General features: G+C 46.7%; 1 protein-coding gene across 3 annotated transcripts in view; it reads left to right on the top strand.

The window, feature by feature from the left end:
- Positions 1–1633: 1633 nt before the first annotated feature.
- The window catches only part of DDB2 (damage specific DNA binding protein 2), a 29294-nt gene continuing 3673 nt past the window's right edge, over positions 1634–27254 (top strand). Inside the window, exons 1-7 of one of the 3 annotated variants that reach the window (XM_012452539.2) lie at positions 1634–1942; positions 3016–3152; positions 3531–3722; positions 24311–24456; positions 26044–26143; positions 26228–26405; positions 26719–26861. In XM_012452539.2, coding sequence (XP_012307962.2) covers positions 1816–1942; positions 3016–3152; positions 3531–3722; positions 24311–24456; positions 26044–26143; positions 26228–26405; positions 26719–26861 — 1023 coding nt within the window. In that variant the 5' untranslated portion in view covers positions 1634–1815. The remainder of the gene's footprint in view (positions 1943–3015; positions 3153–3530; positions 3723–24310; positions 24457–26043; positions 26144–26227; positions 26406–26718; positions 26862–27254) is intronic. The other 2 variants (XM_012452541.2, XM_012452542.2) reach the window with 2 other exon arrangements.

The raw sequence follows: 27254 nt of genomic DNA, 5'->3' as shown, positions 1-27254 counted from the left end.
TCTCTTCTCAGGCTAGGCAGGACAGTGTGGACTCATCTCTGAACCTTCATGCCTTGGCCTTTGGCTGAAGCCAGGGCATAGGAGTTCTAAGTCCCGCTGGCCCATCACTGTCTCAGGCTGCTCCTAGGTGGACACTCAACAGGTTAGGCAAATCTTAGTTAAAACCAGTAAGGAGGCTGGGCATGGTGGCTCACAACTGTAATCTCAGCACTTTGGCAGACTGAGGTGGATGGATACTAGGGGTTCTAGACCAGACTTGGCAACATAGGGAGACCCTGTCTCTAGAAAAAAATGCAAAAATTAGCCGGGTGTGGTGCTGTGTGCCTATAGTCCCAGCTACTTAGGAGGCTGAGATGGGAGGATCAATGCCCAGGAAGTCGAGGCTGCAGTGAGCCCAGATCCTGCCACTGCACTTCAGCCTGGGTGACAGAGAAACTCTCAAAACAAAACAAAACCAGTCAACCACCAAGCAAACAAAAAAGCAGTGAGGGCCAGACAAGGTGGCTCATGCCTGTAATCCCAGCACTTTGGGAGGCTGAGGCCGGAGCATCACTTGAGCCCAGGAGGTCCAGACCAATGTGAGAAACATAGCAAGACCCTGTCTCTACAAAAATAAAAATAAAAAAATTAGTCAGGCTTGGGAACACAGGTCTGCAGTTACTTGGGAGGCTGAGGTGGGAGCATCAGTGAAGCTTGAGGTCAAGGCTGCCGTGAGCTGTGATCGCATCACTGTACTGCAGCCTGGGTAACAGAGACCCTGTCTCCAGAAAAGGGAAAAAAAAAAAAGGCAAAAGTCAAGGATTTCCAATCAATCTCCCTCATTCTCCCTTCACAGAGAACCAGCTTGGATTCTAGAATATGACTGCAGAGCTGACCGGCCGGCCGGTAGAGCCCAGCTTCCAACTTAGGAAAGGCACTAGTTCTCTACAAAGCCGCCACGCCCCAACTACACCCTGTAGGGACCAGCCAATCCCAAAGCCCGAGTGGGCGTCATCACCAATTGTAAGGCGGGAGCCAGGGCGTTGGCTGGTACCAGACCTCCTACCCAGACTCGCAGAGGCCTAGCAGCGCCGAGTCTGAGGAGGGTTCGTGTCGGGAGGCCAAGGCTGGATGATCATTTAAGCCCGGGAGTTCAAGACCGGCCTGGATAACGTAGAGAGACCCCGTTTCTTAAAAAAAAAAAAAAAAAAAAAAAAATATATATATATATATATATATACACACACACATACACACACACACACACACATATATATACACTGTGTATATATATAGGGAGGGAGAGAGAGAGAGAAATTAGCGGGGCGTGGTGGCGCACACCTGTAGTCCCATCTACTTAGGAGGCTGAGGTGGGAGGATCGGTTGAGCCTAGGAGGTGGAGTCTTCACTGAGCTATGATCGCGCCACTGCACCCCAGGCTAGGCGACAGAGCCAGATCCCGTCGCTAAAATAAATAAAATAAATAAATAAATAAAGCCGGGGGCCATCTTTGCTCCGGGCAGGTCAGCTGATCCGGGCGGGCACAGGTCCTGGCGCAGTTCCCGCCCCTCTCAGGAGGGCTGGCCCCGCCCCTCTGCCCCGCTCTCTCCCCGCGCCCCCGCCTTCCAGGAAGGGGCGGGTCCCCGAGACGGGTGGGGTCGGAGCTCCAAGCTGGTTTGAACAAGCCTTGGGCATGTTTGGCGGGAAGTTGACTTAGCTCGGCTACCTGTGGCCCTGCAGATTTGTAGTCCCCGCCTTGTTTCTCCCCAGAGGCCTCTCAATCCTCCCTCCATGATCTCCGCATAGAGCACAATACCCTCTCGCACGGAGGACGAGATGGCTCCCAAGAAACGCCCAGAAACCCAGAAGACCTCCGAGATTGTATTACGCCCTAGGAACAAGAGGAGCAGGAGTCCCCGGGAGCTGGAGCCCGAGGCCAAGAAGCTCTGTGCGAAGGGCTCCGGTACTGCCTGTGCCTGCTGCTTGAATATTTCCGCCTTTTGGGGTGCTCGCGCAGGAGGCTGCAGCGGGGGATGGGTGCTCCGAGGCTCCCTAGGCCGGCCCAGGTCACGGATGCCTCGGGCTGTGCATTCTACCTGCAGGTCCTTTGACACCAGAGAGTTTAGGCTCCAGCACCTGTCCCGCTAGGTGACAGGAAGCAGATGAGCTCCGTAACAACAGATACACGGACTTGTCAGATTCCTTGTTTATAGCAGGGTTCTTACACGGTTAGGACGGCTTCAGAGAATCCTACCTTTCCTGGCTCTGTGTGTGCTGGATTTCATAGTCACGCTTGTTAGCTGCGCATCCTAGGTGGTCAGCTGTGAGAGCCCCCAGTCTCTTCCCTCCTTAGAAAGCTCATTCTCTGAGGTTTACTGGGGCTTGAACCTGGGGCTATAAGGAGTTTCGAGACACTCAAAAGACGGGAGTCGGGGCTTGTTAAGTGGTTTTTGTCCATGAGAAGAAAAGAATTGGTTGTCAAGTGGTCAGACCTATAGAGATTCGGTCCTCAAATACAGTTTGGTGATCTGGAGCTCTTGCTTTAATTCCTATTCTAATTTCATTTACTTCCCCAGAAGTAACCTACTTAGCATTTCCAGGCTTTTCTATTCCTTCTTTTCCTAAACGGTGACTTCTGCCATGCTGCCCTAAAGTCTTTTTAATCATTCATTATATGTGATTTATAAAATTGTGACCTAGTCCCATCTCGAGTTTTGCAGCCCAAACTGGGAAGAGTTCTTCAGTGTGCTTTATTCTTGTGTGTTTCTGTGACTGGGGTCTCAGGAACCCTGCACAATCTATTTAGTTTCACTTAAGACTTACTGTTTGAGGGAGTGTTTTGGGGAAGAGACCAAATCCTCACTCATTTTTTAATTTCTGGTGCTGCGTGAGACCACGTAGACATGGAAAAGCCTTAGGAGGTGATAAGACGGAGATTAGCCATGCCAAGTGAAACAAGGCTTCCTTTTGGGGATTTCAGCAGAAAAAAACCTTTCGTGAGATTGGAGAGGAAAATATGTCTGTTCTGCTTGGCAGGTCCTAGTAGAAGATGTGACTCAGACTGCCTCTGGGCGGGGCTGGCTGGCCCACAGATCCTGCCACCATGCCGCAGCATCATCAGGACCCTCCACCAGCATAAGCTGGGCAGAGCTTCCTGGCCATCTGTCCAGCAGGTAAGGCATTTTTTTCCTCAAGCCCTCAAGGATTTGTACGTGCATTTTTACTATTGCATGCTCCCAAGTTAGATGATGCTTGGTTCACCAACTTGTCAGAGTGGTCCGATCACCCAGACTGTGGTGACTGGCCTACTGGGCACTCAGCCAGGTAAGAAAGTCTTATGTTGTAAAGGTCCCAGTTGGAATGCATTCTGCCCCTTTTGCTTTCCAAGATTAGTTCGTGTACATTGCAAATATTTTCATGTACAGGGCAGGCAGTTAGCTTTCCTTTGGTGAGAGGACTTGCTCTAGGGCTCATCTATGAAGGAGGCAGAGATTGGCATTTACCCAGGACTTGAGTTTTAATTCAACCTAATTCATTTCTTTCTGTGACAGGGGCTCCAGCAGTCCTTTTTGCACACTCTGGATTCTTACCGGATATTACAGAAAGCTGCCCCCTTTGACAGGAGGGCTACATCCTTGGCGTGGCACCCGACTCACCCCAGCACTGTCGCTGTGGGTTCCAAAGGGGGAGATATCATGCTCTGGAATTTTGGCATCAAGGACAAACCCACCTTCATCAAAGGGGTGAGCAGTTCCCCATGCCAGGTAGTGCTAAAGATGTGTTTTTTGCCCGGGTGTGGTGGCACACACCTGTAATCCCAGCACTTTGGGAGGCCGAGGCAGGCGGATCACCTGAGCTCTGGAGTTTGAGACCAGCCTGGCCAACATGGTGAAACCCCGTCTCTATTAAAAATATGAAAATTAGCTGGGCGTGGTGGCAGGCGCCTGTAATCCCAGCTACTCCAGAGACTGAGGCAGGAGAATTGCTTGAACCCAGGAGGCAGAGGTTGCAGTGAGCCGAGATCTTGCCATTGCAGTCCAGCCTGGGCAACAAGAGCGAAACTCCATCTGAAAAAAAATAATTATAATAAAATAAAAATAAGGAGTGTTTGTTGAAGAAATGAAAGGGATATTGATGTCATCCAGTAATTGTCGGGAAGAGAACTGGGATCAAAAGTAACTGTGGGCATTTTCAAATATGTAAATGGTGATGATACTCATATATTTTTTCTAATGCCTGCCCTTACAATATTAAAAGGTATAGACTATTGATCATCCATAGAATTGAAGCCCCTTCTGGGCCAGGCGTGGTGGCTCACTCCTGTAATCCCAGCACTCTGGGAGGCTGAGGTGGGTGGATCATGAGGTTAGGAGATGGAGACCATCCTGGCCAAAGTAGTGAAACCCCATCTCTATTAAAAATACAAAAAATTACTTGGGTGTGGTGGCGCACACCTGTAGTCCCAGCTACTCGGGAGGCTGAGGCAGGAGAATTGCTTGAACCCAGGAGATGGAGGTTGCAGTGAGCCGAGATCGTGCCACTGCACTCCAGCCTGGGCGACAGAGTGAGACTCCGTCTCAAAAATAAAAAAAAAGAGAAAAGAGAATAAGAACTGAAGCCCTTTCTTACCATATTGACCTCATCTTATACCACTGTCTTACCTCACTTCCTACACTGTAGCCATACCAGCTGTTTCTATTCCTGAAGCCGAGTCTCTGCAATTGCTGTTCCGTTTGACTGGAGTGCTTTTCCCCATGGTCTTCTCGTGGCTGGCCTCTTGTCATGCAGGTCTCTGCTGATTCTACCTCTTCAAAGAGGCTTTCACTGGATGTCCTTACTCATAACGTAGATCCTACTCCTCCATGCCTGTCATTCCCTGTATCATTACCCTGCTTCATGTTTTCCCCAAAGTGTTGATCAATGTCTGAGATCTGATGCTTATTCGTATGTGTTTGCCCACTGATGGCAGGGACCTTGCCTTTCTGGTTCACCACTCTATCCCCAGTGCCTGGAACAAAGTTTGGGCCAGAGTAGCTGCTTTATATTTGTTGAATGAATGAGGGGCTTGAAGTGTAATTGAGCAGATGGAATGTATACACAGGAGGTAACTAACAATACAGATGCCAAGTGCTACAGAATGTGAAAGAAGCAAGAAGAATTGGAGTCAATAGAGAAGACTTCATGGACGAGTGAGGAGGAGCAGCATTAGATAAATGGGGAGAAAAGAAGGAAAGGTGTAGTGTGATTGGGTCAGGTTTGGCAGAGAGTTCTTAGGGAGGGTCTTTGTTGTGCTAGAGTTTATCATCCATTGCTGAGGGATGAGTGTGTCGTTCCCTCCAGGATGTCCCCAGCTAGTCCCTCTGGTGGCTGACAGTGGAGGGCTGTGCTGTGAAAAGTGACACTGGGTTTAGAGTAGGAGTCACAAACTTATATGGCTCCAGAAGCCAAACAGAGTGGAAAAAAAAAGAAGGCTGTTGGTTCACGCCTGTAATCCCAGCACTTTGGGAGGCCGAGGCGGGCGGATCATGAAGTCAGGAGTACGAGACCCATCTGGGCAACATAGTGAAACCCCATCTCTACTAAAAATACAAAAAAATAGCTGGGTTTGGTGGTGTGCACCTGTAATCTCACCTTCTCGGGAGGCTGAGGCAGGAGAGTCACTTGAACCTGGGAGGTGGAGGTTGCAGTGAGCTGAGATTGCACCACTGTATTCCAGCCCAGGCAACAGTGTGAGACTCCATCTCAGTAAGAAAGAAGAATGTATAGTGGTGGGGTTGGGTAAACTAGAGATGACTGTTGTGTACAAATGTAGGCCCTGTGATATCAGATGTGATTTTTTTCAAACAAAGCCACAAATCCTCATTTTTAAAATGTCAAATATCTTGAGTTAAAAAAAAATTGTAAAATACACATAACATAAAATTTATCACCTTAACCATTTAAAACTTTAAAAATAGTGATAAAACACGTATAACTTTCGTAACCATTTTAAAGTGTACAGTTCATGGCATTAGGTAAATTGTGTAACCAGTCTTGAGAACTTCATTATTTTATTTTTTTATTTTTGAGATGGGGTCCCATTGTGTCACCCAGGCTGGAGTGCAGTGGCACAGCCATAGCTCACTGCAGCCTCCACCTCCCTGGCTCAAGCAGTCCTCCGCCTTCAGCCTCACACGTAGCTGGGACTATAGGTACGTGCCACCATGCCTGGCTAATTTTTAGAGATGCCATCTCTCTATGTTGCCCAGGCTGGTCTCAGACTCCTGGCCTCAAGCAATCCTTCTGTCTTGTCTTCCCAAATTGCTTGGGATTAGAGGCCTGAGCCACTGTGCCAGGTCTCTGGAACGTCTTAATATTGGGACTGAATAAAATTAAACACACATGTCAGTGGAATTCTGCTTCAGCCCACTATTTTTCTGGCTCTGGTTTAAAGGTAGAGATGAGGGGGAACCCCAGATGAGGTCTCTTAAGTAGAGGGATTTGGAGAGCAGCCTACCAGAAAAGGACAGGTTAGACAAGTGTGGGAGACCGGAATTCAAGGTGTGAGATGGGTGTTCAAGGAATAAGTGTCAGAAGCTCCCAGAAAGGCAGCCAGAGACATGCCGTGGACAGAGTGGGGAGGATTTCCTGCCCAGCTAAAGAGGCAGGTGACCACCAATAAGGCAGCTTGACGTTGAAGTCAGAACCCAGAGCTGAGACAGGAAGAAATTTGTTTTCTTGTTTTCTCCAGGAGTCTAGGACATGGGAATAGAGGAATTTAGCTTAAGCTTGGAGATGGTAAGAAGCAGTGTAGGGTATTCTAGGGGAAGAGCTTCCTGACTAACAGGGTAATGACAAGTGCTTTGAACTTGTGCCAGACTGAGATTGGTTTCGTTTGCATCACCTTATGACATGATGTCACTTTCTTTACACTGTAATGGAGATTGGTCTAGGCATTGAACTTTGTAACTTGCAGTTGCAGAGAGCTAGGCTGGAGCAGAGGAAGGGTATGGCGGTCTGGAGAACTGTCTGGTTTTACTCCCCGCTGCTGACAGCAGAATGCTGATTTGACACCAGTTACTGGGGGAGTAACAGTGCCTCATTTTGTCACTTCTTTAGTAACGTGACCTTTACATTCTTCAGGCCCTTGGCAAGGGAACATGTATTACAGTTTCACAATGAACATAGCTTAATTTTATTCCTATTGTAAAAACAATGTAGGGAGCCAGGCGTGTGGGTCATGCCTGTAATTCCAGCACTTTGGGAGGCCAAGGTGGGCAGATTACCTGAGGTCAGGAGTTCGAGACCAGCGTGACCAACATAGACTGAAACCCTGTCTCTACTAAAAATGCAAAAATTAGCTGGGAGTTAGTGGTGCATGCCTATAGTCCCAGTTACTCAGGAAGCTGAGGCAGGAGAATTGCTTGAACCCGGAAGGCAGAGGTTGCAGTGAGCCGAGATGGTGCCACTGCATTCTAGCCTGGCTGACAGAGCGAGACTCTGTCTCTCAAAAAAACAAAACAAAACAATGTATTCTTACTATTACAAAATACAGAGAAAAGATAAAGAATAAATATGATCTCAAATCCCCATTTTCGGCATCCCTTTGTGCATGTGTACGCTATTTTTTTTTTCCCCAAGACTGAGTCTTGCTCTGTCACCCAGGCTGGAGTGCCATGGTGTGATCTCACCTCACTGCAACCTCTACCTCCTGGGTTGAAGCAATTCTCCTGCCTCAACCTCCTCAGTAGCTGGGATTACAGGCATGTACCACCACACCCAACTAATTTTTGTTTTTTTGTTTTTTTTGTTTTTTTTTTTGAGATGGAGTCTCACTCTGTTGCCCAGGCTGTAGTGCAGTGGTATGATCTCAGCTCACTGCAACCTCTGCCTCCCGAGCTCAAGTGATTCTCCTGCCTCAGCCTCCCGAGTAGCTGGAACTTCAGGTGCCCACCACCACGCCCACCTAATTTTTAGTGGAGATGAGGTTTCACCATGTTGGCCAGGCTGGTCTTGAACTCCTGGCCTCAGGTGATCCACCTCGGCCTCCCAAAGTGCTGGGATTATAGATGTGAACCACCATGGCTGGCCTAATTTTTCTATTTTTAGTAGAAACAGGGTTTTACTGTATTGGGCAAGCTGGTCTTGAACTCCTGACCTCATGTGATCTGCCTGCCTCGGCCTCCTAAAATTCTGAGATTACAGGCATGAGCAACCTTGCCCGGCCTGCATGTGTACACTATTACACAGACCCATTCTTGTACTTCCATTATTACATAAATATCCTAGAATCAGTTGTGGATTGCTTATTATGTCAAATATTCTACTTTAATCACATCATACCAGAGGATAACTATTTACAAATGTCTTGTAATTTTCTTTTTCTTTTCTTTTCTTTCTTTTTTTTTTTTTTTTTTGAGACGGAGTTTCGCTCTTGTTACCCAGGCTGGAGTGCAATGGCACGATCTCAGCTCACTGCAACCTCCGCCTCCTGGGTTCAGGCAATTCTCCTGCCTCAGCCTCTTGAGTAGCTGGGATTACAGGCATGCGCCACCATGCCCAGCTAATTTTTTGTATTTTTAGTAGAGACGGGGTTTCACCATGTTGACCAGGATGGTCTCAATCTCTTGACCTCGTGATCCACCCGCCTTGGCCTCCCAAAGTGCTGGGTTTATAGGCATGAGCCACCGCGCCTGGCTTCTTTTTTTTTTTGGAGACAGGGTCTCACTCTGTCACCAAGGCTAGAGCACAGTGGTGCAGTTACTCCTCACTGCAGCCTCCACCTCCCAAGCTCAAGTAATCCTTGCCCCTCAGCTTCTCAAGGAGCTGTGACCACAGGTGTACACTACCACACCCAGCTACTTTTTTTGTTTTGAGACAGAGTTTCACTCTTGTCGTCCAGACTGGAGTGCAATGGCATGATCTCAGCTCACTGCAACCTCCTCTGCCTCCTAGGTTCAAGAGATTCTCCTGCTTCAGCCTCCTAAATATCTGGGATTACAGGCGCCCGCCACCATGCCCAGCTAATTTTGGGATTTCACCATGTTGACCAGGCTGCTCTCAAACTCCTGACCTCAGGTGATCCGCCCACCTTGGTCTCCCAAAGTGCTGGGATTACAGGCGTGAGCTACTGTGTCTGGCCGGTTCATTGTTTTTTTTTTTTTTTTTATGTCTTTATTTATTTATTGATTGATTTTTTTTGAGACACAGTTTCACTCTTGTTGCCCAGGCTGGAATGCAATGGCTCAACCTCCGCTCACTGCAACCTCTGCCTCCCAGGGTCAAGCGATTCTCCTGCCTCAGCCTCCCTAGTAGCTGGGAATACAGGTGTCCGCCACCATGCCCAGCTAATTATTTGTATTTTTAGTAAAGATGGCATTTCACTATGTTGGCCAGGCTGGTCTCAAACTCCTGACCTCAGGTGATCCACTCGCCTCAGCCTTCCAAAATGCTGGGATTACAGGCTTGAGCCACTGTGCCCGGCTAAATTTATTTATTTTTTTAAGACAGCGTCTTGCCCTGTCACCCAGGCATGATAATGGCTCAGCATAGCTTCAACCTCCTCAGCTCAAGCGATTCTCCCACCTCAGCCTCCTGAGTAGCTGGGACTACGCATATAGGCCATCATACCTGGCTAATTTTAAAATTTTTTAGTAGAGACAGTCTCACTGTGCTGCAGAGGCTAGTTTCAAACTCCTGGCCTCAAGCAATCCTGCTGCCTCAGCCTACCAGAGTACTGGGATTATAGGCGTGAGCCATTGCACCCAGTTGCATTGTATTGATATGCTACAGTTTATTCATTTACCTGTTGAAGGACATTTGGACTTTTTTCTAGTTTTTGAATGCAACAAAGTGGCTGTGAACATTCACATACAAGTATTTGTGTGGATATGTTTTCTTAGGTAAATACTTAGCAGTGGAATGGCTGGATTATAGGGTAGGAATGCTTTAAAGATACTTTTTAAATGAGAAAAGGCTTTTATATTTACCTACATATCGTCATTTCCAGTGCTTTCATTCTTTTATGTGATCCAGATTTCCTTTTGGTAATATTTTCCTTCTGCCTGAAGGAATTCCTTTCATATTTCTTATAATGCAGATTGGTGATGAATACTTTCTGCTTTTGTTTGTCTCCAAAAGTATTTTGCCTTTATTTTGGGGGAGGATGTTTTTGCTAAGTATAGAATTCTGGTTCACAGTTTTTAAAATTATTTAACTTTATTTTTTTAGTTAACAAATTAAAATCGTGTCTATTTATCACATACAATATATTGGTTCAGAGTTTTATTCCTTCAGTACTTTAAAGATGATTTTGGCAGGGCACAGTGGCTCACGCCTATAATCCCAGCACTTTGGGAGGCCAAGTCAAGTGGATCATTTGCAGTCAGGAGTTCGAGACTAGCCTGGCCAACGTGGTGAAACCTCGCTTCTCCTAAAAATACAAAAATTAGCTGGGCATAGTGGTGCTCACCAGTAATCCCAGCTACTCGGAGGCTGAGGCGTGAGAATCATGCTTGAACCTGGGAGGCAGAGGTTGCAGTGAGCCGAGATGACATCACTGCCCTCCAGCCTGGGCAACAGAGCAAGACTCTGTCTCAAAACAAATAAATAAATAAAAATAAAGATGATTTCTAGCTGGGCCCAGTGACTCATGCCTATAATCTCAGCACTTTGAGAGGCTGAGGCTGGTGGATCTCTTGAAGCCAGGAGTTTAAGACCAGCCTGGGTAACGCGGCAAGACCCCATCTCCACACAAAAATCTTAAAAATTAGTGGGTGGCTCGAACTTGTAGTTCTAGCTACTCAGGAGGCTGAGGTAGGAGGATTGCTTAAGCCCAGGAGTCCAAGGCTTCAGTGAGCTAAGCAAGCCTGGGTGACAGAGCAAGATCCTGTCTCAATTTAAAAAAAAAAAAAATTTCTGATGAGAAGTCAGCTACCATCCTTATGTTCTTCTCTACATGATTTTTCTTCTGGCGGCTTTAAAAAAGATGATGATATGCTTGGAGGGATCATTGAGCTGCTTTGATTTGTGAATTTTATAGTTATCAGCAAATTTGGAAATTTTTAGACCATTATTATTATTATTATTGAGATGGAGTCTCACTCTGTCATCTAAGCTGGAGTGCAGTGGCACGATGTCAGCTCACTGCAACCTCCGCCTCCAATGTTGAAGTGATTTTCCTGCCTCAACCTCCTGAGTGGGTGGGATTACAGGCGCCAGCCATCACGCCTGGCTAATTTTTGTATTTTTACTAGAGACGGGGTTTCATCATGTTGGGCAGGTTGGTCTCAAACTCCTGACCTCCAGTGATCCGCCCGCCTTGGCCCCCCAAAGTGCTAGAATTACATGTGTCAGCCACTGTGCCTGGCCTATGCCAGCTACTTTCTGATTGGATATTAGATATTGTGAATTTAATATTGTTGGATTTTGTTGTATTCTTTACTTAATTACTTAATTTTTTTTTTTTAAGAGACAAGGTCTCACTATGTTGCTCAGGCTAGAGTTCAGTGGCTAATCACAGGTGCAGTCATATTGCATGACGGCCTCAAATTCCTGGGCTCAAGCAGTCCTTCTCCTCAGCCTTCTGGGTAGCTGGGACTACAGACATGCGCCACCACGCTGGCTTTGTATTTTATTTTATTTTATTTTTAAGACGGGGTTTCACCATGTTGGTCAGGCTGGTCTTGAACTCCCGACCTCAGGTGATCTGCCCGCCTCTGCCTCCCAGAGTGCTGGGATTACAGGCGTGAGCCACTGCACCCGGCCTGGCTTTGTATTTTTTAAAATATTGTTGGGCTTTGTTCTAGGATGTAATTAAGTTACTTGTAATCCATTGGATTCCTTCAGAGCTTGTTTTTAAGGTTTTTTAGTGTATTAGTTTCCTATTGCCACTATAGCAAATCACCACACAGTTAATTGCTTAAAACAACACATGTATTCTCTTGCAGTTCTATAGGTCAGAGTCTAAAATCAGTTTCAGTTGACTAAGGTGGAGATGATGCAAGGGCTGGTTCCTAATAGTTCTGAGGGGAGAATTCGTTTCCTTTTCCAGCTTCTGGTGGGTGTCTAAATTCCATGGTTTGTGCTCTTCTTATCTTCACAGTGATTCATTCCAGTTTCTGCTTCCATCATCATGTTGCTTTCTCTTCTGACTCTGATTCCCGTGTTCCTCCTATAAGGACCCTTCTGATTCTATCAGGACCTCTCAAATAACCCACGGTAATCCCCACATCTCAATATCTTTAACTTAATCACATTTGCAAAATCCTCTACCAAACACTCCAAGAGGCCCTCTGTAAATCTCCAGAGTGCTGTCTCTGTGGATCTCTCTCCTCTCCGGCATTTTGCCCCACAAATTCTGGTGTTTTTTTTTTTTTTTTTTTTTTTTTTGAGACAGAGTTTCCCTTTTTTTTGCCCAGGCTAGATCTGGGCATACAATGACACGATCTCGACTCACTGCAACCTCTGCCTCCTGGGTTCAAGCAGTGATTCTCCTGCCTCAGCCTCCTGTGTAGCTGGGATTATAGGCTCGCCCGGCTAATTTTGTATTAAAAAAATACATCACCACACCTGGCTAATTTTGTATTTTTAGTAGAGATGGGGTTTCACCATGTTGGCCAGGCTGGTCTTGAACTCCTGACCACAGGTGACCTGCCCGCCTCGGCCTCCCAAAGTCCTGGGATAATAGGTGCTAGCCACCACACCTGGCTTTTTTTTTGAGACAGTCTTGCTCTGTTGCCCAGGCTAGAGTTCAGGGTTACAATCTTGGCTCACTGCAACCACTTCTTCCTGGGGTCAAGCAATTCTTTTGCCTCAGCCTCCCAAATAGCTGGGATCACAGGCGTGTACCACCTAATTTTTTATATTTTTAGTAGAGACAGGGTTTCACTATATTGGCCAGGCTTGTCTTGAACTCCTGGCCTCAAGTGATCTCCTGCCTCAGCCTCCCAAAGTGCTAGGATTACAGGTGTGAGCTACGGCATCCAGTCCACAAATTGTTGCCATTTTGGCAACTCCGTCTCCTTGCCTGGGTGAGAGCAGCTCCTCTGTCCCTGTGCTGCAGCCTGGGCACTCTCTTTAAGCTGTAGGCTGAGGCAATTGCTGGGTGACTTCATTGCTTTCTCTCCTGTCTTGTGCTGCCCATTGTTCAAATAGGAAAACTTGTTTCATGTATTTTGTCCAGTTTGCTAGTTTCTTAAGGCGGAAGGGTATATTTGCTTTCTGTTACTCTATCCTGGTGGAAAGCAGAAATCCATATTTATTAATTAATTTTGTTTCTACATGATCTTGTCATCTACAAATAAGGAGTGTTTGATTTCTTCTTTTACCATTCCTATACTTCTCCCCTGCTTATTCCATCAATAAAGGCCTCTAGTATGTTGGTAAATAGTGGCTATAGCAGACATCTTTGTCTTGTTCTTGATCATGGAAGGTTTTTGTATTTCATCAAGTATGATTTTTGCTGCTTTTTTTTTTTTTTTTTTGAGACGGAGTCTTGCTCTGTTGGCCAGGCTGGAGTGAAGTGGCACGATTTCAACTCACTGCAACCTCCACCTCCTGGGTTCAAGCATTTCTCCTGCCTCAGCCTCCCGAGTAGCTGGGATTACAGGTGCCCACCACCACACCCAGCTAATTTTTATATTTTTGGTAGAGAGGGAGTTTCACCATGTTGTCCAGGCTGGTCTCGAACTCCTGGTCTCAAGTGATCTGCTCACCTTGACCTCCCAAGGTGCTGGGATTACAGGCGTGAGCCACCATGCCCGGCCTTTGCTGCTTTTTTATTGTAGTAAATTATATATAACATAAGTCATTTTAACCATTTTAAAATGTACAGTTCAGGCCGGGCGCCGTGGCTCACACCTGTAATCCCAGCACTTTGGGAGGCCGAGCAGGCAGATCACCAGGTCAAGAGATGGAGACTATCCTGGCCAACATGGTGAAACCCCTTTCTCTACTAAAAATATAAAAATTAGCTGGGCGTGGTGGCGCAAGCCTGTAATCCCAGCTACTAGAGAGGCTGAGGCAGGAGAACCACTTGAAGCCAGGAAGTGGAGGTTGCAGTGAGCCGAGATTGCACCACTGCACTCCAGCCTAGCAACAGAGTGAGACTCCATCTCAAAATAAAATAAAATAAAATATCCAGTTCAGTGGAATTACATACATTTACAATGTTGTGCAACCGCCACCACTTCCATCTCCAGAACATTTTCATCATTTCAAACAGAAACTCTGGACCCATTCAACAAAAACTCTTTATTAGAGCAGAACTGAAGGATAATTGTCCTTTTGTATTTGGGTTTTTTTTCGCTTAGCATAATGTTCTCAGGGTTCATCCATGTTATAGCATGTGTCAGTACTTTATTCCTTTTTATAACTGAATGGAATTCCATTGTATGGATATACCACATTTTATTTATCCATTCCTCTGTTGATGGACGTTTGGGTTCTTTTGCCTTTTGCTATTATGAATAGAACTGCTGTGAACATTTGCATACACCTTTCGGTTTGAAGATTTGTTTTTAGTTATTTCAGGTGCATGCCTAGGAACTCATTTGTTTTTAAAACTTGCTTGTTGGCTGGGCACAGTGGCTCATGCCTATAATCTCAGCACTTTGGGAGGCTGAGGTGGGTGAATCAGTTGAGTCCAGGAGTTCGAGACCAGGCTTGGCAAAATAGTAAAACCACATCTCTACCAAAAATACAAATATTAGCCAGTCACATAACCTGGTCTCAAAATAAATAAATTAAAAACTTGCTTGTTTTCAGTGCTGAGTGTGGTGGCACACACCTGTAGTACCAGCTGCTCAGGAGGCTTAGGTGGGAATATTGCTTACGGCCAGGAGTGTAAGGCTACATACAGTAAGCTTGTGAATAGCCACTGCATTCCAGCCTGGGCAACGGAGCAAGACCCCATCTCTTTTATTTTATTTATTTTGTGTTTTTAGAGATAAGGTCTTGCTCTGTTGCCCAGGCCGGAGTGCTGTGCTAGGATCATAGCTCACTGCAGCCTTGAACTCCTGGCTCAAACAGTCCTCCTGCCTCAGCCTCCCAAAGTACTAAGATTACAGACATGCGCTGCAGTGCCTGGCCTTTTTTTGTTCATTATTTATGTTTCTTTCTTTCTTTCTTTTTTTTTTTTGAGATAGAGTCTTGCTCTGTCACCCAGGCTAGAGTTCAGTGGCAGTGTCCACTCACTGCGACTTCCGCCTCCTGGGTTCAAGAGATTCTCCTGCCTCAGCCTCCCGAGTAGCTGGGATTACAGGCGCCCGCCACCACACCCAGCTAATTTTTGTATTTTTAGTAGAGACGGGGTTTCACTATGTTGACCAGACTGATCTTGAACTCTTGACTTTGTGATCCACCTGCCTCGGGCTCCCAAAGTGCTGGGATTACAGGTGTGAGCCACCGCACCCAGCTTATTACTTATATTTAATTTTTTCATTAAAATTTTTTTCCCTAATTTTTTTTTTTTTTTTTTGAGACAGAGTTTCGCGCTTGTTACCCAGGCTGGAGTGCAATGGCGCGATCTCGGCTCACCGCAACCTCCGCCTCCTGGGTTCAGGCAATTCTCCTGCCTCAGCCTCCTGAGTAGCTGGGATTACAGGCACGTGCCACCATGCCCAGCTAATTTTTTGTATTTTTAGTAGAGACAGGGTTTCAGCATGTTGACCAGGATGGTCTCGATCTCTTGACCTCGTGATCCACCTGCCTCAGCCTCCCAAAGTGCTGGGATTACAGGCTTGAGCCACCGCGCCCGGCCTTTCCCTCATGTTTTTATCTTTACAGTTACATCTCTTTGCTGGCCATGGTGGCTCACACCTGTAACCTCAACACTTTTTTGAGAGGACAAAGTGGGGGGATGACTTGAAGCAAGGAGTTCCAGATCAGCCTAGGCAACAAAGTGAGACCCTGTCTCTAAAAAAAAATTTTTTAATTAGCCGTGTACAGTGGCTATAGTCCCAGCTACTTGGGAGGCTGAAGTGAGAGGATCATTTGAGCCCAGGAGTTAAAGGTTACAGTGAATCATGATCACAACCCTGCTTTCCAGCCAGGGTGACAGAGTGAGATCCTGTGTCTTTTTTTTTTTTTTTTGAGATGGAGTTTTGCTCTTGTCGCCCAGGCCGGAAGACAGTGGCACGATCTCGGCTCACTGCAGGCTCTCTGCCTCCCAGGTTCAAGCAATTCTCCTGCCTTAACTTCCCAAGTAGCTGGCATTACAGGCACACACCACCACGCCCAGCTAATTTTTTTTTTTTTTTTTGAGACGGAGTTTCGTTTGCTCTTGTTACCCAGGCTGGAGTGCAATGGCGCGATCTCGGCTCACTGCAAAATTTTTGTATTTTTAGTAGAGACCGAGTTTTATCATGTTGGCCAGGCTGGTCTTGAACTCCTAACCTCAAGTGATCCTCCTGACTTGGCCTCTTAAAGTGCTGGTATTACAGGCATGAACCACTGCACCTTTTTTTTTTTTTTTTTTTTAAAGTGTGTTTTTTTAAAGCAGTATTACTTGTTGGAGATGCTTTTTTTTTTTTTAAAGACACAGAACCTAGGAGGCAGAGGTTGCAGTGCCCTGAGATTGTGCCAGTGCACTCCAGCCTGGGCAACAGAGCAAGCCTCCATCTCATTAAAAAATAAAAAAATGGGCTGGGCGCAGTGGCTCACGCCTATAATCCCAGCACTTTGGGAGGCCGAGGTGGGTGCATCACAAGGTCAAGAGATCGAGACCATCCTGGTCAATATGGTGAAACCCTGTCTCTACTAAAAATACAAAAAATTAGCTGGGCACGGTGGCACCTGCCTGTAATCCCAGCTACTCAGGAGGCTGAGGCAGGAGAATTGCCTGAACCCAGGAGGCAGAGGTTGCGGCGAGCCGAGATTGCGCCATTGCACTCCAGCCTGGGTAACAAGAGCGAAACTCTGTCTCAAAAATAAATAAATAAATAAAAATAAATAAATAAATAAACTGTGGTAGAAAACACCTAACAACACTTACTATCTTAACCATTTTTAAGTGTACAGTTTAGTAATGTTAACTATATTCACATTGTTATGCAACAGATCTCTAGAAAAAAAACAGAACTTTTTTCTTATAAAACTGATACTCTATACCCACTGAACAACAAGCCTCCACTTCTCCCTTCCCTAAGCCCCTGGCAACCACAGTACTACTTTCTGTTTCTGTGAGTTTGACGACTTTAGATATCTCATATAAGTGGAATCATACAGTATTTGTCTTTTTGTGATGGGCTTATTTCACTTAATGCAGTGTTTTAAGATTCATCCATGTTGTAGCATGTGACAGAATTTCCTTCTTTTTTAAGATTGAATAATATTTCATCATTTGTGTGTATCACCTTTTATTTACTTCAGTTTATTCATTGACTAATACTTGGGTTGATTTCATCTTCTGGCTATTGTGAATAGTGCTGCAGTGAATATGGGTGTGCAATATGCCTTTGAGACCCTGATTTCAGTTCCTTGGGGCGTATGCCAAGAAGTAGGATTGCTTCATCAAACGGCAATTCTGTTGTCCGTTTTTTGAAGAACCTCCATACTGTTTTTTGTACTGGCTATACCATCTCATGTTCCCATCAGCGGTGCAAAAATGTTCCAATTTCTCCACTTCCTCACCAATACTTCTTTTCTTTTTTTTTTGAGTTGGAGTCTCGCTCTGTCACCCAGGCTGGAATGCAGTGGCACAGTCTCGGCTCACTGCAATCTTTGCCTCCTGAGTTCAAGTGATTCTCTTGACTCACCCTCCCAAGTAGCTGGGATTACAGGTGCCTGCCACCATGCCTGGCTAATTTTTGTATTTTTAGTAGAGACAGGTTTTGTCATGTTGGCCAGGCTGGTCTTGAACTCCTGTCCTCAGGTGATTCATCCACCTTGCCCTCCCAAAGTGTTGGGATTACAGGTGTGAGCCACCATGCCCGGCCTTTTCTGTTTTTTTAATAATGGCCATCCTAAGGGGTGTGAGGTGATAGCAGTGTAGTTTCATTTGCATTTCTCTAATCATTAGCGATGTTAAGCATCTTTACTTTGTTGGCCATTTGTGTATTTTCTTTGAAGGAATGTCTGTTCAAGTCCTTTGCCCTTTCTTTTTTGAAACAGGGTCTCACTTGGTCACCCAGGCTGCAGTGCAGTGACGTGATCATAGTTCACTGCAGCCTCAAACTTCTGGGCTCCACCAATCCTGCTGCCTTAGCCTCCCGAGTAACTGGGACTACAGGTGCTTGCCACCATACCCTACTAACTTTGTTTTTTTTTGCTATCTCCTACAGAATGGACCTAGTAACTTAAAAAAAAATTTTTTTTTTTGTAGAGACTGAGTCTTGCTATGTCTCCCAGGCTGGTCTTAAACTCCTGTTTGCCTATTTTTTAGTTGGGTTATTTGTTGTTTTGTAGGAGTTCTTTATATATTCTGGATATTAACCTTTTTTTTTTTTTTTTTTTTTTAAAGAGAGGAGTTTCACTCTTGTTGCCTAGGCCAGAGTGCACTAGTGCAATCTCTGCTCACTGCAACCTCTGCCTCCTGGGTTCAAGCAATTCTTCTGCCTCAGCCTCCCAAGAAGCTGGGATTACAGGCACCTGCTACCATGCTCAGCTAGCCTGATTGACTTTTAATAGTTAAACCAACCTTGCATTCTTGGAATAAGTTCATCCTGGTTTTGGTGTATTTATCATTTTTAAATATTACTGGATTGAGTTGGCTAATATTTTAAGATTTTTGCATCTGTGTTCCTGTATAAAATTGGCCAAAGCCTTGTCAAATTTATGTATCAAGATTATGCTGATTTCTGAGAATTGCTTGAGCCCAAGAGGCAGAGGTTGTAGTGAGCCGAGATTGCACCACTGCACACCAGCTGAGTGACAGAATAAGATTCTGTCTTAAAAAAAAAAGATTATGCTGACCTCATTAGCTTGGGAATTATTCCTTCTTTTTCTAGTCTGTGGAGAGAGAGACTTTAAGATCACTATCTGGCTGCGCTCACGCCTGTAATCTCAGCACTTTGGGAGGCCAAAGTGGGCAGATCATCTGAGGTCAGAAGTTCGAGACCAGCCTGGCCAACATGGCAAAACCCCGTCTCTACTAAAAATACACAAAAATTAGCCGAGCCTGGCAGGTGCCTGTAATCCCAGCTACTCGGGAGGCTGAAGCAGGAGAATTGCTTGAACCTCGAAGGCAGAGTTTGCAGTGAGCCAAGATTGTGCTACTGCACTCCAGCCTGGGCAAGAGCATGGGATGCCATCTCAAAAAAAAAAAAAAAAAGAAAGATCAATATCTCTTCCTTAGCCAGGTGCAGTGGCTCATGACTAATCTCAGCACTTTGGTAGGCTGAGGCAGGTGGATCATTTGAGGTCAGGAGTTCAAGACCAACCTGGCCAACATGCTGAAACTCCATCTCCACTAAAAATACAAAACTTAGGGGAGCGTGGTGGTGTGAGCCTGTAATCCCAGGTACTCAGGAGGCTGAGGCTGGAGAATCACTTGAACCTGGGAGGCGGAGGTAGCAGCAAGCCGAGGTCTATCTTCTTCTTTCTTCACCTTCTTCTTCCCTTCCTGAACAGTTCAAACTAAAACTCATTAGGTAGGATCAAGCAAGACAGATGTTTACATAGTGGGGAGGCTACAGTGCTGAAAGTACCAGATGCTGGGGCCCCTGAAGCTGAGGTGGATGTCAGTACAGGTGGCAGGTGGCAGCTCAGTACATAGGGACTGGGCCCAAGCAAGATCAGAAGGGCATCCATGCAGGCAGGAGTGAAGAGTAGAGGAGGCCTGGCATGGAATAGTGAAGTCTGAAGCAGGAGAGGCTGAACCTCAAGGAGGCCTAGAGTGGGGTGCTGGAGCCAAGTGGGCTGAACAGGGCTTTTGCATGGAGAGGGGTGGCCTGATGTGGGCAAGGAAGTTGTGTCTGCATGGTTGAAGGACTGGAGAGAGGGGAGAGGGTCACTGTGCCCTAGGGAGGGTGAGAGAGTTCAAGCAGCCTAAGGAAGACTTGCATTTGGGGAACGTGTGGCAAGTGTGGAAGACTGGTTACATATAAGAAGATTAATGAAATATGTAAGTATATTGAGCATAATGGGAACCAGATTTTTCACTGTCAAAGAAGGGAATTATAAATATGGAAAGAGAGAAACTTGAATTAACTCTGTGGTGTTAAATTTGAATTGAAGACATTAATATGAATTTATGGTGTTTTTTTGTTTGTTTGTTTGTTTTTGAGACGGAGTCTTGCTCTGTCGCCCAGGCTGTAGTGCAGTGGCACAATCTCACCTCACAGCATCCTCTGCTGCCCGCGTTCAAGTGATTCCCCTACCTCAGCCTCCCGAGTAGCTGGGAGTGCAGGTGCATGCCACCACGCCCAGCTAATTTTTTTGTATTTTAGTAGAGACGGGGTTTCACTGTGTTGGCCAGGATGATCTTGATCTCCTGACCTCGTGATCCACCCGCCTCGGCCTCCCGAAGTGCTGGGATTAAAGGCGTGAGCCACCGAGCCCGGCCTAATTTATGGTTTTCAGTATACAGAGTAAAGACATTTGTGAAGCAATCTGATTGCAGATTCTTTTTAAATTTTTATTACTCACTTTAATATTTTATAAGAATCTCACCCCATGCTTAATTTGATGGCTTTTTTTTTTTGAGACGGAGTTTCGCTCTTGTTACCCAGGCTGGAGTGCAATGGCGCGATCTCGGCTCACCGCAACCTCCGCCTCCTGGGTTCAGGCAATTCTCCTGCCTCAGCCTCCTGAGTAGCTGGCATTACAGGCACGCGCCACCATGCCCAGCTAATTTATTGTATTTTTAGTAGAGACGGGGTTTCACCATGTTCACCGGGATGGCCTCGATCTCTTGACCTCGTGATCCACCTGCCTCAGCCTCCCAAAGTGCTGGGATTACAGGCGTGAGCTACCGCGCCCGGCCCTTTTTTTTTTTTTTTTTTAAATAGAGACAGGGTCTTGCTCTGCTGCCCAGGCTGGAATGCAGTGTTGGGATCATAGCTCACTGCGGCCTTGAACTCCTGGGCTCAAGTGATCATCCAGCCTCAGCCTCTTGAATAGCTGTGAGCACAGGTGTGCACTGTCACATCTAGCTAAATTTTAGTAATTTTTTTTTGTAGAGTCTGGACACAGTGGCTTATGCCTGTAATCCCAGCACTTTGGGAGGCCAAGATGGAGGAATTGCTTGAACCCAGGAATTTGAGACCAGCCTGAGTAACATACTGAGACCCTGTCTCTCCAAAAAAAAAAAAAAAAATTAGTGACACATACCTATAGCCACAGCGACTTGGGAGGATGAGGCAGGAGGATCGCTTGAATCCAGGAGGTTGGGCTTCACTGAGCCGTGATTGCACCACTGCATCAAGGTTTCGAACTCCTGGCCTCAAGTGATTCTCCTGCCCAACCTCCCAACGTACTGGGATTGTAGGTGTGAGCTAGTGTGCCCAGCCAATGGCTATTGTTTTTGCAGGTCATTATCGAGTTCTTGAAAAGCTTGCAACATGACTTTTATGGAAGTAACAATAGCCTTTGTTTTTGCATGTGTTTCATCAGTTTACATGCTTAATAAATTTGGTATTAATTACAATGAAAGGTACAACTGGAATAAACAGGTTTGAGAACAACTACAACTAATCCTTGGTTTGGTAAGCATAGAACTCAACTGGAGGGAGCAGAAGATTGTCATATTGCCAGCAAGCATTTGGCAGACCATGAGCATTAGAATGACCATGAGGTTGACTGGACACGGTGGCTCATGCCTGTAATCTCAGCACTTTGGGAGGCTGAGGCGTGCAGATCACGAGGTCAGGAGTTCCAGACCAGCCTGGCCAAGATGGTAAAACCCCGTCTCTACTAAAAATACAAAAATTAGCTGGAGGTGGTGGTGCACGCCTGGAGTCGCAGCTACTTGGGAGGCTGAGGAAGAAGAATCACTTGAACCCAGGAGGCGGAAGTTGCAGTGAGCCAAGGTCACGCCACTGTACTCCAGCCTGGACAATGGAGCGACACTCCGTGTCAAAAAAAAAAGAATGACCGTGAGGTTAGAATGTTTTATAGAGGAAAGGGAACCACCAGTTAGTATGTTGCAATAGCTATGTGGTTGTTGCATAGGAGCCCTTGTACAGGTCTATGAGGCTAGGATAGCTGCAGCATAAGGAAGAAGTGGAGAAGGCGGAGAAAGGTGGAGAAGTGGAGAACTTTACCTCTTGGGGATGTAAGGTTCTTAAAACAGTGCCTGACTGGGCGTGGTGGCTCAGGCCTGTAGTCCTAGCACTTTGGGAGGCCAAGGCGGGCAGATCACTTGAGGCCAGGAGTTCAAGACCAGCCTGACCAACATAGTGAAACCTGTCTTTACTAAAAATAAAAAAATTAGCTGGATGTGATGGTGCAGGCATGTAATCCCAGCTACTCAGGAGGCGGAGTCAGGAGGATTGCTTGAACCCAGGAGGTGGAGGCTACAGTGAGCTGAGATTGTGCCACTGCACTCCAGCCTGGGCACAGACTCCATCTTAAAGAAAAACACACACGAAGAAAATACCCCCAAAAAACCAGTGCCTGATACATGGTAAGCACTTAATAAGGTTAAGCCATTGGTATTATCATGTTTATTTTCATCACCATTTTCTGGGATACTTGGAAAAACAGGAAGGGGCACAGATCTGACTCCTGCCCTCCTAACCCAACCACTGCTCTGAGCTGAACCTCTTTTAAAGAGAGCACTGTGGAAATAACAAATTAGGGCACATCCATACAATGGAATACCTCAGCAATAAAGTGAGATGAGCTATTGATACAGCAACTTGGATGAATCTCAGAGGCATGATGAGTGAAATGCAACAAGATGGTCTCAAAAGTCTGCATACTACATAATTCATTTACATGACATTCTATTTTTAATTTAATTTTTAGAGACAGGGTCTTGCTTGCTCTGTCACCCAGGCTAGAGTGCAGTGATATGATCACCACTTACTGCAGCCTCGACCTCCCAGACTTAAAGTCATCCTTCCACCTCAGCCTTCTGAGTAGCTAGAACTACAGGCACCTACCACTATGCCTAATTTTTTTTTTTTTTTTTTTTTTTGTAGAGATGGGGTCTCCCTATATTGCTCAGGCTGGTCTTGAATTCGCCTCAAGCAATTCCCCCACCTCAGCTTCCTAGGTGTTGGGATTACAGGCATGAGCCACTGCTTGCAGTCTATAGGACATTCTATGAGGGCAAAACCATAGTGATAGAGAACAGATCAGTGGTGGCCAGGGGCTGGGGGTAAGGGGAGGGTATGATTACAATGGGATAGCACGAGGGAGTTTTAGGGGTATAGCAACTGTTCTGCATCCTGATTTGGGTGGTGGTTATTTAAATCTATACATGTGTTAAAATTCAGAGAACTGTATACCCCAAATTTGCTGTATGTTGGTTTTTTAAAGTAAAAATAAAGCCTTAAGAAACAAAGGGAGGCCAGGCATGGTGGCTCACGCCTGTAATCCCAGCACTTTGGGAGGTCAAGGTGAGCGGATCACCTGAGGTCAGGAGTTCAGTACCAGCCTGGCCAATGTGGTGAAACCCCGTCTCTACTAAAAATACAAAAATTAGCCAGGCATAGTGGCGTGTGCCTATAATCCCAGCTACTTGGGAGGCTGAGGCAGGAGAATTGCTTGAACCCGGTAGGCAGAGGTTGCAGTGAGCTGAGATTGTGCCACTGCACACCAGCCTGGGCAACAGAGCAGGACTCCATCTCAAAAAAAAAAAAAAAGAAAGAGAGAAATGAAGGGACCGGGCGAAGTGGCTCATGCCTGTAATCCTAGCACTTTGGGAAGCTGTGGCAGGAGGATTGCTTGAATGCAGTTCAAGACCAGCCTGGGCAACACAATGAGACACTGTGTCTACCGAAAATCTTTTTTTAATTAGCACTTATAATCCCGGCACTTAGGGAGGCCAAGGTGGACAGATTGCTTGAGCTCAAGAGTTCAAGACCAGCCTGGGCAACATGACAAAACCCCATTTTAAAAAAATACAAAAATTAGCTGAGCATGGTGGTGCACACCTGTAGTCCCTGCTACTTGGGAGGCTGGGGTGGGAGGATCGCTTGAGCCCGGGAGGTTGAGGCAGCAATGAGCTGTGTTTGTGCCACTGCACTTCAGAGACTGCACCTAAGTGACACAGAAAGACCCTATTTCAAAGGAAAAGAAGTGAAGGGCCCCGTGGCGAGCGTCCCAGTGTTCAGGTGTCTAAGCTGGCCTGGCCCCAAGCGCTGGCTGAGTGGTGCTTCTGTGGGAGCACAGCACGTGTGCCCAGGCCTGCTTCCTCAAGTCCAGGCCCATCATCATTCACTGGCTTTTTCCTTCCTCGTGTTAGATTGGAGCTGGAGGGAGCATCACTGGGCTGAAGTTTAACCCTCTCAATACCAACCAGTTTTACGCCTCCTCAATGGAGGGAACAACTAGGCTGCAAGACTTTAAAGGCAACATTCTACGAGTTTTTGCCAGCTCAGACACCATCAAGTGAGTAGTTTAACTAGCAGGGGAAAGGGCTTCTAAGCTTAGGTGTAGTTTTCCGACAAGAGCATCCAGATTCCATTTCCTTAACCCAGCCTGGCACAGGGAAGAGAGGAAAGATGTCAGCCACTTTCCGCCCTGCTTTCTCTTTCTGAAACTGCTCCTTGGCTGCTCTCACTTTGGTCCAGGTGGTTTGCTGCTTTAGGAAGGTGTTCTGAAGCCTCAGCTCTTCTGTAAGTCGTACCTGTATTAAACTAGACCTTGACCCTCACTAGATAAGCCAGCATGGTGTGGACCTAGAAAGCCACCTAGAGAATGGAGCAGCAGCTAAGAACTTGAGATTTAATTCCTCACACTCGCTGCAGTGTCAAACCTGACCTGTTCCTGGGTGGAAGCCTACATGGATGGAATCTTGTCCATAAAGTGCTCTGGACTTCCCAAGAGTAAGTGGCTGGAGAACTTACAGAATGTGGCCGGGTGTGGTGGCTCATGCCTGTAATCCCAGCACTTTGGGAGGCCAAGGTGAGTGGATCACCTGAGGTCAGGAGTTTGAGACCAGCCTGGTGGTGAAACCCCGTCTCTACTAAAAATATAAAAAATTAGCCAGGCGTGGTGATGGGCACCTGTAATCCCAGCTACTTGGGAGGCTAAGGCAAGAGAATAGCTTGAACCTGGGAGGCAGAGGTTGCAGTGAGCTGAGATTGTGCCATTGCACTTTAGCCTGGGCAAAACTCTGTCTCAAAAAAAGAAAAAAGAAATTACAGAATGCTGGTCACTTTGATTTCCAGCTAGAGCAGTGACTCTGACTCCCCACTGAGGAATTAAGTGAGGGTGCTGGGGTGTAACTAGCATTGGATGGATCCTGGGCTGTCCGCAGGGATGAGGAGTGCATGCGCAATTCAGCAGGTGATTGGATAGACGAGGCTCCAGGCTACTCTTCCACAAGAAATCTTCCTGCTTGAAGATATTAATAGGGGATGGTAAAAGGCAGTATAGCATGGATTTGAGGGTTTGAGACAAAAACTGAACCAAGCTCTCCTGGCTGGATAGCAGGATCCCTGAAGCATTCCCCCTAGCCAATCTCCCCTTCCAGTGGTTTGCAGGACCTGAAGAGCTCTGGGTTGTGTGTTTTTTTCCCTCCGTGTTCAGAAGAGGGCAGAAGTACCCTTCCAGCCAGTTCTGAGACCAGGGCCATGCAATCTCTGTTTGGCTTATGGTATCCTTTGGCCCAAAGGAGGGTGGAGAGTGAAGGGAGAGAGCCATAAAGGAGGCTTACTCAGAACCTGGGGTGTGGGGGGCAGTGCCTCGGGGCTTGCTTTATGATCTGAGCTTTGTCTGCTTCAGGGACTCTTAGGAGCTAGGGATCCTGGGCCCAGCAGTAACCAGACAGATTTCTGAGCCCCCTTACCCTACTTCCTCTGGATGGTAGAGCAATCTGAATGTTCCTCGCTGGGAATCCACACAAGACAGTTATTCATTCATTCAACAAATATTTATGGAATGCCTGCTGTGTGCAGTCACCGGAGCTGCAACAGTGAGTAAATAGGCCTATCTCTGTCCCCAAGAATCTTACAACACAGTCTCTCCCTCCAGCATCTGGTTTTGTAGCCTGGATGTGTCTGCCAGTAGCCGAATGGTGGTCACAGGAGACAATGTGGGGAACGTGATCCTGCTGAACATGGACGGCAAAGAGGTGGGTTCTCCCACGTCCTGCCTTTCCTGCCCTCACCCCTGCCTCGGTTCTGTGTCCCCACCTGAACCGAGCTCTTCTCTGCAGCTTTGGAATCTCAGAATGCACAAAAAGAAAGTGACGCATGTGGCCCTGAACCCATGCTGTGATTGGTTCCTGGCCACAGCCTCCGTAGATCAAACAGTGAAAATCTGGGACCTGCGCCAGGTTAGAGGGAAAGCCAGCTTCCTCTACTCGCTGCCGCACAGGCATCCTGTCAACGCAGGTGTGATATCCCAGAACTCATCTCTCCTGCAGACCCTGCCTCTCTGACCACTGCTGGGGTTTTCCCTCAGCGTGGAAGCCACTACGTCAAACCTTTACCCCGATAGCATCTGCCAAGCTGTTGTCTGGGAATTTTTGTGTGTGGCTGTCCCCATCAGCTGCTGAGTTTCCAGAATTTTTTATTGTTCACAGCCCAGATTCACCTCTTCCCTTCCGCTCCTGTCTTGAGGGTACCTCTGCAGGAGAAGGCCTGCCAGGCCAGGACCGCGGGGGGCTCATGGTTCCTTCAGCTCAGGGGCTTTTCACTTTGCCAGCTTGTTTCAGTTCGGATGGAGCCCGGCTCCTGACCACAGACCAGAAGAGCGAGATCCGAGTTTACTCTGCCTCCCAGTGGGATTGCCCCCTGGGCCTCATCCGGCACCCTCACCGTCACTTCCAGCACCTCACACCCATCAAGGTGAGTGGCGGGAAGGAGCTCACAGAAGGAAGCTGTGATCATGAGGCCAGAGCAGGTCTGCCCACAGTGGGGAAGGGCTGATGTGGTAAGCCTGCCATCCCAGGTCGCTCCTGGCCCGAGCAGAGCATCACAGACCCTGTGGCTCTCTCTTCCTTTTATCCCACTTCTGCAATCCCACACAGTTGAGTTTTCTTTCTCTCTGATAAGTTATTTTCCTGAGTTTTTTCAGCCCAGCTCTGATCTCACTCTGAACATTTTCTAAGATCCTGACCCTCTGTTCTGTCTTCTCAGCTTCAGTTACCTGTGGACAGTTGACCCACAAACCTTCACCTTTTTTTTTTTAAGGCAGGTTCTCGCTCTGTCACCCAGGTGGGATTGCAGTGGCGCGATCAT

Source organism: Aotus nancymaae, unplaced genomic scaffold (assembly GCF_030222135.1).
Source record: "Aotus nancymaae isolate 86718 unplaced genomic scaffold, 86718_ANA_hifiasm-v0.15.2.pri h1tg000059l, whole genome shotgun sequence".
Classification (NCBI taxonomy): domain Eukaryota; kingdom Metazoa; phylum Chordata; class Mammalia; order Primates; family Aotidae; genus Aotus; species Aotus nancymaae.
The sequence above is the reverse complement of the archived record's forward strand: the minus strand, read 5'-3'. Positions and strand labels throughout refer to the sequence as shown.